Source organism: Trachurus japonicus, chromosome 24 (assembly GCF_045865225.1).
Source record: "Trachurus japonicus isolate A0001 chromosome 24, Traja_1.0".
NCBI lineage: Eukaryota > Metazoa > Chordata > Actinopteri > Carangiformes > Carangidae > Trachurus > Trachurus japonicus.
The window spans coordinates 11,860,509-11,872,843 of NC_140930.1; the positions used below are offsets into that span (position 1 = coordinate 11,860,509).

General features: G+C 42.8%; 1 protein-coding gene across 5 annotated transcripts in view; it reads right to left on the bottom strand.

Moving 5' to 3' along the window:
• The window catches only part of otofa (otoferlin a), a 75,613-nt gene extending 64,598 nt beyond the window's left edge, over nt 1-11,015 (bottom strand). For 3 of the 5 annotated variants that reach the window (XM_085770246.1, XM_085770250.1, XM_085770247.1), the window contains exons 1-2: nt 10,630-10,879; nt 2,714-2,772 (exon numbers count right to left, since the gene is read on the bottom strand). In XM_085770246.1, the coding sequence (XP_085626372.1) occupies nt 2,714-2,772; nt 10,630-10,711 (141 nt within the window). In that variant the 5' untranslated portion in view covers nt 10,712-10,879. Of the gene's footprint in view, nt 1-2,713; nt 2,773-10,629 lie in introns of all 5 variants that reach the window. The other 2 variants (XM_085770248.1, XM_085770249.1) reach the window with 2 other exon arrangements.
• Nucleotides 11,016-12,335: the final 1,320 nt, after the last annotated feature.

Here is a 12,335-nt window from a genome sequence, read left to right on the forward strand (position 1 = left end):
CTTGTTCTCTGCAAATTGTTTGGGAGCAAGAGTCATTCGTGGAGCATAAGGCTGCCACCACTTGAGGCACCATGCACTGTGTGTGTGTGTGTACACAATGAAAAAAAATCATGGGATTCAGACTCTGATGTTACATAACAGCGAGACTGTGCACTCGCTACCCTGTGGTGCTGCTGCAGCAGAAGAAGGAATATTCTTGCACTCACTGTGTTGGAATAATAATCCCCTTCGCTTTGGCGGGATGGTTGAAATCTCTTGACATAGTGTCGTAAACCAAAACCAACAAGCACAAATTCAACATTTCTTCAACACGGACACGCACACATGAACAACACAACCAAAAATATATCCACGGACCAATACTCCGTGAACCCAGTGGTCACATCCAGCGCTCGCAGGGCTTTCTATTCTTTGCTCCAGTTATGTCTCACTAGTGAAGGGGTGGGGGGGAAGCCCTGGTGTACTGCAGCTAAAAGCCAAGTCCCACCACGGGATGAATAATGAATACAGATTCCCCATCCAGTCTATCCGCACACTAGTTCAAAGGCGTCCTGCTAATCCATGCATAAAGCAACAAGACACACAGCTCTATGCTAATGGCCCTCGATTCCAGGGGCTGGACTGAGCTTACTGAGCCATGCCAGTGTCCCAGTGCTGAGGATGAAGACGTCAAACGAGGAGGGTGTGAGGAGGAATTGCTCCAGTGTTTTGGGGGGCGACTTGGCAAATGCTGCGTATATATATAGTGTGTACTGTACGCTTGGGCACCAGCAGAATGCAACACACCCACACACACGCATAGTCTCAGGGACCACTGGGAGCACAATCCGTCCCCGAGGGGAAGCCCGGACATTTTATTGATGCTGAGTGATGCTAACGACCTCCACAGCAACTACAGGAGCATCGGGTGAGGCTGTCACAAGAGATCACGTATCAGCGCCAGCCACTCAGTTGTGTACCAGCTACTGTAGCCAGGGCCTCAGGAACAATACAATACACTGTTGTAAACATTGCTGACACATTTCTCCCTTTTGTCTACTTTTGTGTCGTCTGTTTCACCGGTGGCGCTAGTACCGAAACAACAACATTACTGCAGGGGCACTGTATGAGCCGATGTGTGTGTGTGTGTGTGTGTGTGTGTGTGTGTGTGTGTGTGTGTGTGTGTGTGTGTGTGTGTGTGTGTGTGTGTGTGTGTTTCTGTCTCTCTGTGCGTGTGTATGAGTATGCAACTGGTCAAAAGTGTACAGTCATTTGGCCATTTGCCTGATTGCACTGAAAACAAAAGCCCTGGTTATCAGCAAAGGAAGCAGCCTCATGCTTTTGAGTCCATCAAAGGAAAAAATGTGCTTTCTCCATAAAGGCGAGCAGCTCAGGGAACAAAAAAAGAAGAAAAAAAAAAAAAAAACTTATGCAAAGCCTCCCCTGGGAAGGTGGGAAGGTGTTTGAGGCGCTTTCTTGCTTTTGTTTTTTCTTATTTCATTCCCCGACTTTATCCCGATACCTCTGTTGTGTCTCTTTTGCTTCTGTTGAGGAGTGAGGATTACTTCCAACACTTCCGTCTCAATCCCTCAGCCCTCATCCCCCCTTCTCATTTCCACCCTCTGCTCCCGAACATGAATCTGTGCATTTGAATCCATCATAATGCTGGTTTCTCAGTGTGACAGGAGCCTGTGGGAATCCTATTAGCAAAGATTTCCCAGAATCTCACAGCAGCCACATTGGCAAGAGGCTGTCCAAACCAGCACCGGAGGGGCTCGGCTGCAGCCCGTTTGGGTTTTTAGAAGGCGACTGTATACGCAGGTCTGTGCTGTTGCTATAATGCAATTTACTGGCCTTAAATTGACATGGGAAAAAGTTCATACCCAGTAAACTTTCTCCCAAGTTTCAAGGACAGAAAAGCTATTTAAGGGAGCAGCTCTTTCTAGGTCCAGCAGAGAGTGGACTGTCTGGTTTAATTACAACAGAGCAAGTGTTCAGTGTCATGCATGGGTGGAGGCCAGCCACTACCTCTGCCTCGCCTCTCAGACCCTTGATAGCACATCATCGAAGAGCAGAGGGCCATTACGAGACACTCGGCAGGACAGCGGGCATCTACAAGTGAGAACCAGCGACGATTTTTTGGGATCAGAGCAGCAAAGTGGGGAGCCCAGCAGACCGAGCACATACCATTAAGGCAAAGTGTTTACTGTAGAAACTTGGGTTTGACATGTCGTCTCCTCAACTTTTCTGTCTCGCTCTCTCACTCTCACTGCTTTCAAGGCAAAAATATGTAACATATAGCAGCAATGAGGAGATGATACATTATCCTTTCCGCTGTCAGCGCTGTCGCCTTATAAAAAGACTGAGTTATTTCATTATCCCAGGGTGGATCCGTGTGCTCAGACTCTCTCCGACAGTTGATGTGAATGAAATAACATAAATTCACTGTGAGCTTCATACAGTAATGTGATCACTTAAATCTGAGTGCACACGTGCTGGGAATTCAAAATAAAACATGATTTAGAAATACTGAATAAAATCGTGTTGTAATTACTATTCTTCCACCTCAGTTCATTAACAAATCCTGCAGCTTGTGAAATCAGTGTTTACTCTTTTGTTATCTGCATTGGGGGGGGGCGGCTGGAGAAGGTTGCAGTTTTAATTGAGAGATAATTACTGATTGGTCATTATCCAGGTGGGTTTGCGGATGAGAGGAGGAAATGGAGATACTGACCTCATTAAAATGGGCCACGTCCTCACAGTTCTCTGCCACACGGCTGTAGAAGGGCAGGCCTGAAAGAGAAAGGAGGAGTCTGGTGGTTAGAAACCATTCATTCACTAGCCATATCGTTTTCCTTTTAGCTGACGTTGGGCTATACGGCCGCCAGTTCACCCTGCCCATCACAAAGTTCACACAGAGACACAAACAACTAATCAGGCTCAGTTTTGGATCACCAATGTTTTTGGACAGTGGGGGGGTAGACGTCAAACTCCAAAAAGTTCAAGCCCAGAACTGTCCTGCTGTGAGGCAACAGTGATAAACCACTGCACCACCGCGCCACCCGTGGACCAATATTGACATTATGACTGTTGTCGTTGCAGCTGGACTGTTTGGACACACAGCGTGAGGCATCTGTATGGTCCCAGAGAGAACATTTACTCAAGGACAGTACTTAAGTACAATTTTTGGGTACTGAACTTGGTTATACATTTTTTATATTGCCTATCTAAGAGCGATATGTACACTTTACTGAACATTAAAGGGACAACGAGGAGTTTTGGAAAGCAAAGTGTTTTTACACTACATTTCCCATGAGCCTCCGCGCGCATGGTGAAATTCTTGGACCGCCGCAAGACGGACGAAAGCGAAAACATTTGCCAAGAATGTTTTCATTAATCAAGAACGAAAGTCGGAGGTTCGAAGACGATCAGATACCGTCGTAGTTCCAACCATAAACAGCGATTCGGCAGCGTTGTTCCCATGAGGAGTTAGGAGGTAGTTTGTGTTTTTCTTTAAATGTGACTTTTGAGGGTTTTATGTTTTCTGTAAATGTATGTTTTTTTTGTATTTTGTTATTATTTATGTGAAACTTTGGACGTCATGGGACGCAAGACAAATTTCAGAGTGATCTGATAATAAAGTATAATCTAATCTAATGACCCGCCGGGCAGCGTCCGCGAAACCGAAAATAGGAAATGCTGGGCGAGTCGACCACTAAATAATAATATCAAAATAACTATAAAGACAAAACGATATATTTATCGAAAATGGACCCATTAAGAAGTGTGGGTAACGTAGATTCATCCAAATTAATATGAGACTCTTTTATAACCAAAAGCAAACTCTTCGGGTGTCTTTAACAGTTATCCTGTTAAGAGGAAGACCGTGGCCACCTGCATTTAAACATTGTGTACACTCATGTTTTCATGATAAATTATCCTTTCTATTTAACTATTAAATTAAAAAAAACAGAAGGTAGGCTCCTGAATGAAGAACCTGCACTGGAGTACTTTTTACTTTTACTTTCTATTTGAGTAAAGGGTCTGGTCACTCTTTCCACCACTGTCACATTCAGGTTTAATACATGAATGTATCGCTAACCCTAACCCTCATGATTGTCTACACTACAGTCAGTTTACATTTGTCCCACTCAAGCCCATTGGAAAGACAAATGAATGACTTAAGCACCTGAAAAACACACAAACCAGACAGGCTGTGTGGAGCCATGGGAGACAAAAGAGAAATGCAGACAATTAGGTGTCTACAAAGCGACTCACTATGCGACAGATGAGAAACACATAGAGGGGGGAAAGAAGACCACAGCAGAATCAAAGATGCATAAGAAGAGAAATTAGACGTTATAGTCGAGAGCGCGTACAGATTTCTGCATGGTCTCCTCAAATGTCTGTGAAAAGCATGTGCTGGTGGTGCAGTGTGTGTGTGTTCAAGGTTGTACACAGAGCAGCGAGCCGGTTGTTGTACAGTAACCTGACTCACTCGGGCGTGCAACAGCCTTTGTTCACCTGGCTGCTTTGTGATGCTCATGAATGTTGCTGCTGGAGCCGCTGTGCGCGTCCTGTTTTGTCGAGTTAGTTTGCTTTGTGCGTGCAACGCTTTGTGTGGGTGTTGACGTGTGTTTGGGTGCAGGTGGACCGCTGATGTGTACTGACACAAATCTAAACATACACACATGCACACACAGAAGACCCACAAAGTTAATTACAGCTCCAGTCAGTTTTGGCTGTAATAATAAGTTTGAATGGGAATAAACAGATTCTGCCTGAAATCGTTATCTGTGCTGAAAGTATCTCATCACATATTCACAGAGCAAACAGTCCTTGAGTTTAGAAAGAGAAAACGAAAAACACAAACATGCATAAAAAAAAGTGAACACACATTACTGATGAGTATTTTTTTGACCAATATAAGAAGAAGCCCATTTTGATTCTGGTTCATAATCTCTGTCGCACTCTGCTTCACTCTCTGCAACCTTTGAAATATATTTTCAGAAAATAAACACCACTTACATGTCAGAGAGGGAGAGAGACAATATTCCTCCTACATTATTCAAAACAGAGGCATTGCTGCCATACAGGCATTTTCATCTAACTAGAGACGTGGGTTTGGGAAAGTAGATCATGTGAAGCTTACGTAAGGTGCTCCTACACCGAACTAAAACAACATCGTGCTAATCAGGCTGGCTTTAGGCCTTGGTGGAAATCAGCGAGGAATAAAGCGATAGGGAGCAGCAGAGTGAAGAGAGAGATCCATCCTGTGGTGGGGGAAAGAAAAGGAGCGGAGGAGAGTACATTTTTTTTATTTGAAGCAGGCCAACTGAGATGAAAGGAGTGACTGAAAAGGATGGAGAATGAATGAAACTGACTGACTCAAAGTAACAGAAATGAAAAGCGCACAGAGCTGCTCATCTGCTCTTTTTTTCACTTGGAGCTACTGTAGGAGGGGTAAAAGAGAAAAATATAATGACCAGAAAAGTGGGCACCATCATGTAAATCTACCCTAATGTTCAGGGGTGCAATCAAAGCCTCTCAGCATCTTAGCATCTCATCTTTGTTGTTCCATACTGTGATTTCATTTTATCCCATTCCATGAGCTGAACAATAAATGGTTTACATCGCAAATAGGTCCCTCAATTTAAACTACACCCACAGTGAATGTTGGTTCCAGCAGAGAGCACATGGAAACGACCCCTTCAGGGAGGAAGATGAATTTAAATGTTTGCAGGATACAGTGGTTTGCGCAAAGCTCAATTTCAGTGTAAGAAATAAGGGAAAATTCACAGTTAAGAACCTGACAAACAAGCTGTCTGTGCAGCACTGCGGGTATCAAATGTGTGATGCTGAGTAAGAGTGCTGATGTATGTGGTAAAAAAGAAAAAAGAAGCTGGACAGTGAGTGGAATAGTTAATCTGGAAGGCTGCGATTGAATATCTTAAAAAGTTATTCGAGCACCGTGTCATCAAAGTGGAAAAAATTCTTAATTTATCATTTAATTCTGATGTACAGCGTGTCGTTTTAAAGTGTGTGTGTGTGTGTGTGTGTGTGTGTGTGTGTGTGTGTGTGTGTGTGTGTGTGTGTGTGATCCTGCAGGCTACAGTGCAGAGGCCCAGCTTAGACTATCAGGAGTGAGAATGAGCTGCAGATAACAGCGAGGATTCAAAGACTTGTCATGAATTCAAATACATTTTGACGCCTTGCCTTTGAAGGCGATTTGCTTTATTCATAATTTCTATCAGATAAGGTTTTCCTCAAAATATTGGACGTTTCATTCTGTATTATGTACATTGGCAAACGCTATTAGATCTCTCTTTCCTGTCAGACACAACATGTCAAGTGGGTTTCACATACATACTGTAACACCTCCCATCTGTCTTTCAAAGGGTCTTTTATGGTTTGACGTACTCTGGGGAGGGGATGGGGCTTCCTGGCAGACCCCTTCCTCTGCAGACAGGAAGTTTTTTTTTGAGCCAAAGGCACTCAGGAAGCTCTACTGACAGCCTGTAGGGAAAAGTATGACTCAAAAACCCACAGCAGGGGCAGAGGAAGAGACTGGGGATTGCCACACAATATGCATCAACCTCGAAATCAGTCAGTAATAAAATAACAGATGATTACAGTCCTTAATTAAAGGCATAGGCCTATGAAATACAACTGAGAGGTGGTAGAAGTATGGGAAAGAGAGGAAGATGATGAGGGGGTAGAAAAGAATAAATGGTGTCTTTTGAAGATGTGAGAAGGGTAATGAAATTTCCTTCACTTACCATCTGTGCCAAAGTGATTGCTAAAGATGTAATTGAAGACATTAGTCTACTCCAACCACTTAAATGGAAAATTATACATGTTCAGTTTTTTTTTTAATGAAACTAATAAGGTGGGAGTCCACGGTGAATCAATGTATGATGGGTTTGATCCCTACTCAAATATCTCTCTCGCCCACGTTTCCTGTGACTCTCTGCTCCCCGTTATCTAATGATCCATAAATATCAGAATGTCACACTTAACATCTGACCACATAGATCAAGTAATTTAGTTTTTTCTCTTCTTCTTTTGCTTTATTCTTTGTTCAGTTTCAATCGTCACACACCTCTTATTCTCATATCATGAGAATTTATGAGAATTTTATCCATGTAGCCTACCACAGACAGTACCAAATCAACTTTAAACACAAAGAAACAGCTCAATATTTAATAACAGGCCCCCACCTGTTGTCACCAAAATATATAGCCTAATGTCAGTGACAGAATTAAACACGGAGTAGTTAATATTATGAAATGATGTGCAAAAAAAGTGTGGAAAGTTGTCAAACTCTATGTCAATAAATGTGAATGTGTACTGTACAAGAGTGAACGTCTAATCTTATAATGCCTTTAATAAAAGGTAATCTGCTGATTAATTATAGCTATCTGCTAATGTGTGTTCAAGTTATATAGATTTAATATACATTTCTTGTCAATGCATTGCTATAGTCTTATCGAGCTAGCCTATATTAGCTACATATCAAATGACTGAAAACAATGTGACAATGCGAAAGTCACTCATACTGATTTAAACAGGAAAGTACTGTTTTAAAAACACATACCGTTGTTCTGAAGGTATTCCTACAATCCCAAATGACTCTTCCAACCACCTGAGTGAACAACATAGTCCTCTGAATGGTTTTGGCTGATTTCCAAACTTACACCGTTTGTCGCTACCCGATCTGCGACGCTACCGGATCTGTGACAAAACTGGTCTGCGCATGCGCAGACCGGCCGCCATCTTGGACAGCTGCCTACGGCAACACCACTTGGACAAACTTCATTTGGGCACTGCCCGATTTGCGTACATGCTTAAAGTTCTGTGAAATTAAAATACGGTACTGTGAAAATGATTAAAAAATAAAATAAAATAAAATAAAAACCGCGTAGGTCCGTCATAAGACAGCCACGGCAGACTCGTTTATTCAGTGAGTGTTGTGGTAGTTGTGATTGTTTGTGGTTGTCATGGTGATGAGGCCGGCGAGAAAAGAGGACAGTAAACATTAAAAGTCCGCCTGTGTTCCTGTTTTCTGAGCATCAAGATCCAGACCACCACAACCAACCCTCAATTTACATTACTAATAAAGTATTTAAAAAAAAAATAAAAAGATAAACCGTCTCTGGCGACGCACATAGGGCAGTGATCCTAAGTCAATTCAACTAAGTTTGTCCAATTGGAGTTGCCGTACGTGGCTGTCACAGATCGGGTAGCGTCGCAGATCGGGTAGCGACACCGTTGTTTATGAATGAAAACAAAGATGGCGGCCTCGCGGTGTTGCACTAATTGCGACCCTGACTAAATACAGAGGTTTGTGTTACTGTAATACCGATCCATTTAAATGTCATATGATAAAACGCATGTTTTTAAAAACAAGAACAAACAAACAATTACTAAATAAAAATAAAATTAAGTAAGTACAGATATGGCTGCTTGCAAGTCTTAAAAGTCACAGAATCGGACGGGTTATGTGTAACACAGGAAGTCAATCAGAGTCTCAACCTTGGCTCCAGGTAAAAACAAAACAAAACCGTATTTATTGTGCATGCTCACACAATATTTTAAATTAAGGTGATTAGAAGATTTTTACCGTTGAGAGATTGGTGCATTTTGATGGCCCTTTGTTTTCAAACATAACCACACGCAACTATGTAGGCTACCTATGTAAAAGAGAAATCAACGGGTTAAGTTACCTAACATTGCTAGCGCAGCACAAGTAGACAGACGCAGAGATGAGCTACCTGGCGAATATAGTGAAGCACAAATAAATAAATAAAAAGACAATATTTTCCTCAGGACTCAGGAGGTAACAGTTTTCAAAAAAAGTAGATATTGGGTTGACTTACTCAAAGTGACTGATAATGTTACATCATAACTGCTCTGAGTAGCCTAGATTAGCAGTTTGTACCTATGCCATAACTCAAAAGTTAATCATCTTTCCCAGTCTTAAAGCTGTGGCTGTCACCATTTTTGTCAATGCTGATTAAAATACACTAAGAATGGTTTAAAACCCTTTCCAGTGCGAGTGCATCTTAATTTCCCCAGTCAGGTCACACTCTAGATTTATTACTACAGTGTAAGGGTTGGTTCAACTAGAAAGTGTGCACTGCATCTGAACCTTAACTAAATTATACATAAAAGCTCTGACATTTGACTATAATTTCTGTTTGCAAATGCTTGTTTTCAGTGTTTGGTATCTGTTATTTGTCCTGCAAGATCTGATTGGCATTTTGACTTTTACTGTATTTTGAAAAAAAAAAAGGGTTAGAAAAAAAGCATCATAGTGCTTTATACATAACTTGTAAGTGAATTCCAGTGAAAGTCACTTGTGTCTTCTGACACTGAGCTAGTTTTAAAATAGTAATGACTGGTTCAGTCACTGCAGGGCAAAGATCTGTGCAGAAATGCACTTGCACTCACATCGTTACTTAGGCTATTTGAAATGATAAACAGATGAACGCCTGCCACTGTGCTGACAGTTGGACCACAGGGAGGACGAGGAGGCGATTGAATCTGCCTCATATAAAATCAAAACCCTGGTGAGCTCACTGCAGAGTATAGGCTATAGAGCACAACACTGAAACCCAGCCTTTACCCAGTGCACACCCAGACACACAGAGAGCAGAGGAGAAGACAGGAAGAACAGGGGGAGGGGGATGGTGGTCCTATACAAAGCTGAAAACAGGAATCTAATGAGAGATCAGCTGAGACTGAACACTTGTCATCTGTCATCGAGTGGACTGATCGCTGTCCAAGGTGCTGAAACACACTCACACAGACACACACACACCTCTCTTCCCTACTCTCTCTCTCTCTCTCTCTACAAAGAGACCTAGGATGTCGATGAATGAATGCCCCCCCCCCCCACCACCACCACTAGTGATTCCCTCCTGCTGTGAAGAGCAGCACAGTAGCTGTGATAATGACCCTGTCCAACCCCGTCTGTACTAGTGGACCAGCAATTACCCCGAAGGTATGACAAAGAAGCCCCCCCACCTCCAACCTCTTCCTCAATAATCAATGGCATCAGCTGCAGTCAATAGAAATCATCTGGCCTCTTGCCCTTATGAGTAAAAAGGAAACAAGCTGTTAAACAATGGCTGGAAATATCAAGCAAAATCACTGTGATATTCATCTGTGGTGTTTCCTCTGGTGTGGTTAATAGCCAGTGATAATTATATAATATTCCCATAATGGCTTAGAGAGTTTAAGTGGGATTTCTATGTGCACCAGTAACATCAAACATCCAACAGTAAGAAATCACTGTAACTATATCCCTAAGAAGTTGTTTTGTATGTGTGTATGAATATCTGAAAGTCAGTTTTTCAATTATTGTGTATTCTAGTGTCTTGAGGCTGGATTAAGTCATGTTGTCTATTATAAATATGTTCTTTAGTGATGAAGAGACATTTTAAAAAAGGAGCATTGGTACATCAGAGCGCAGCGCTGATCCAACAGGGGCTTCCCCCAACTTTTTACGCAAGCAGGAGCAGGACCCGCGCTGCCCATCTCCCATCATCCCGTCTGACGTGACCCAAACCCGGACACACCACCTCACAGCGTGCGCTATACAGTAGATACCCACAGAAATCCTGCAGGTGGAAGAAGATCTCCTACCTCTGAACGTAACTTTGGCGATCCGGTCACCTTTTCCCCGAAGGTGAGCGGCCGTCTTCAGGTGAACCATTAGAGCCATCATTGGTCCACGCTGACAGTGGGGGAGTATTTCTACTCCACGCAGATGAAACTTGAGCCGCGCAATCTGTGCTTAACGGTGTTTAGGTGAGCCTCTCCTTGCGTCTGGATTCGCTGGACCCAGAGATGGTTTTCCATACGGGCAGCATGTAAAATACTTTATATGATTTGTTACCTCGCAGCAGCAACAACAACAACAAAATAAAATAGAGATTTAAAGGCAGACTCCAGTGAACATTGTCCTCCTCCTGCTCTGTGCTCCTCCGTGGCTGCTGCGTCTATCGCGCATCTCTCCGAGCTGGCACTTTGGTTTTTACTCTGCTCGTTGTGCAGGAAGGGCGGGTGGGGGGTGGGGGGTGGTAGCGGCTGGGGCGGGGAGGGGGGCTTCAGCTTCAGCGAGGGGATGGTGGATGGTGGATGCTCTCATTTTTTAAAAGATCAGACCAACTCTGGGATTTGAGGGATTTCACTGCCTCCTTTCCCCCCTCCGTAAAATCCTTCTTTACAGCCATGCTTACAATAAGTGTGCCATCACAGATTCACATTATTTACCCTCATTATATATTAATATTCATTTAGATTATTCCAAAACAAGTAGGCTAGTAGGCCAATTGATCTTTTACTGTATCTTACAAATGCAGATTTAAATTTTTAATACTATAGTTTTGTAAATGGGAAGTTAACATTGTACGCCTTTGTCTGGTCCTATTTTGAGTATTATTTGATCGGACTATGACGACTAATTAAAAGAGTTGTAGGATTTGATTTTATTCTTAATACTCCAGATGAGATGCTGTGTGAATACGGTTGCCAGGCAACTCATTTTATACCCCTCTGGTCTCAGGTGCAGATGGCTGTGGGTCAGGGGTCCGGTGAAATAATCTTTGCCAGTTGTTGGTCCCTGTGTGGTGCAGGGCAGTGGTCCTACTTTCAGCTTTGGTTAAAAAAAACAACTGCAGTGGCTGTGTTTTACCTGCTGGCTGGCAGACGCTGAAAGAGCAGCAGGTAGGCAGCTGTGCCAGGGCATTTAAAAAACAGAGTCCAGGTGCCTGTCACCTTCTTTTCTTTTCTAAGAGAAAGGATAAAGAATAATTGATTGACCAGATGTTAAATTTCCTCTAATGAAAGCAGTGGCACATTCAGCTTTAGGTGAGCAGGCTCTAAGGACACTGACTTTCAGAAAAGAGTCAGATCATCCTCTCAGAGTAACTTCTACACTAAAAATGCACATACTCTTTGACAATGTAGCACAGTCTGACACTTCAACACGTACATTCAGCACCTGTGTCACTGCAGTTTAATCTCAATGGGTGAGATTTCATAGAAAAAACTAGTCTTAAGCCCTGAATTAAAATTCTCCAAGGACAGTTCCCCCTTGAAGCTTTCTCTTTGTGTTTACTGGACTGGTCTAAGGCTGTTAAGTTTAATAGTTTCCTTTCTTTCAGCTCTCCCAGGGCATTAAGGAATGATGCGAAGACAACGGACGACAAGAGAGGGTGCACCAATTCATCATCTCTTTATACGAGAGCTGCAGATACCCCAAGGAAGAGCCCCAGTGGACGTAAAAGGTATAAATAACCCAACAGCATAATGTAACGCCTTCAGTGTAGAGGGATGAGTAAATAAAA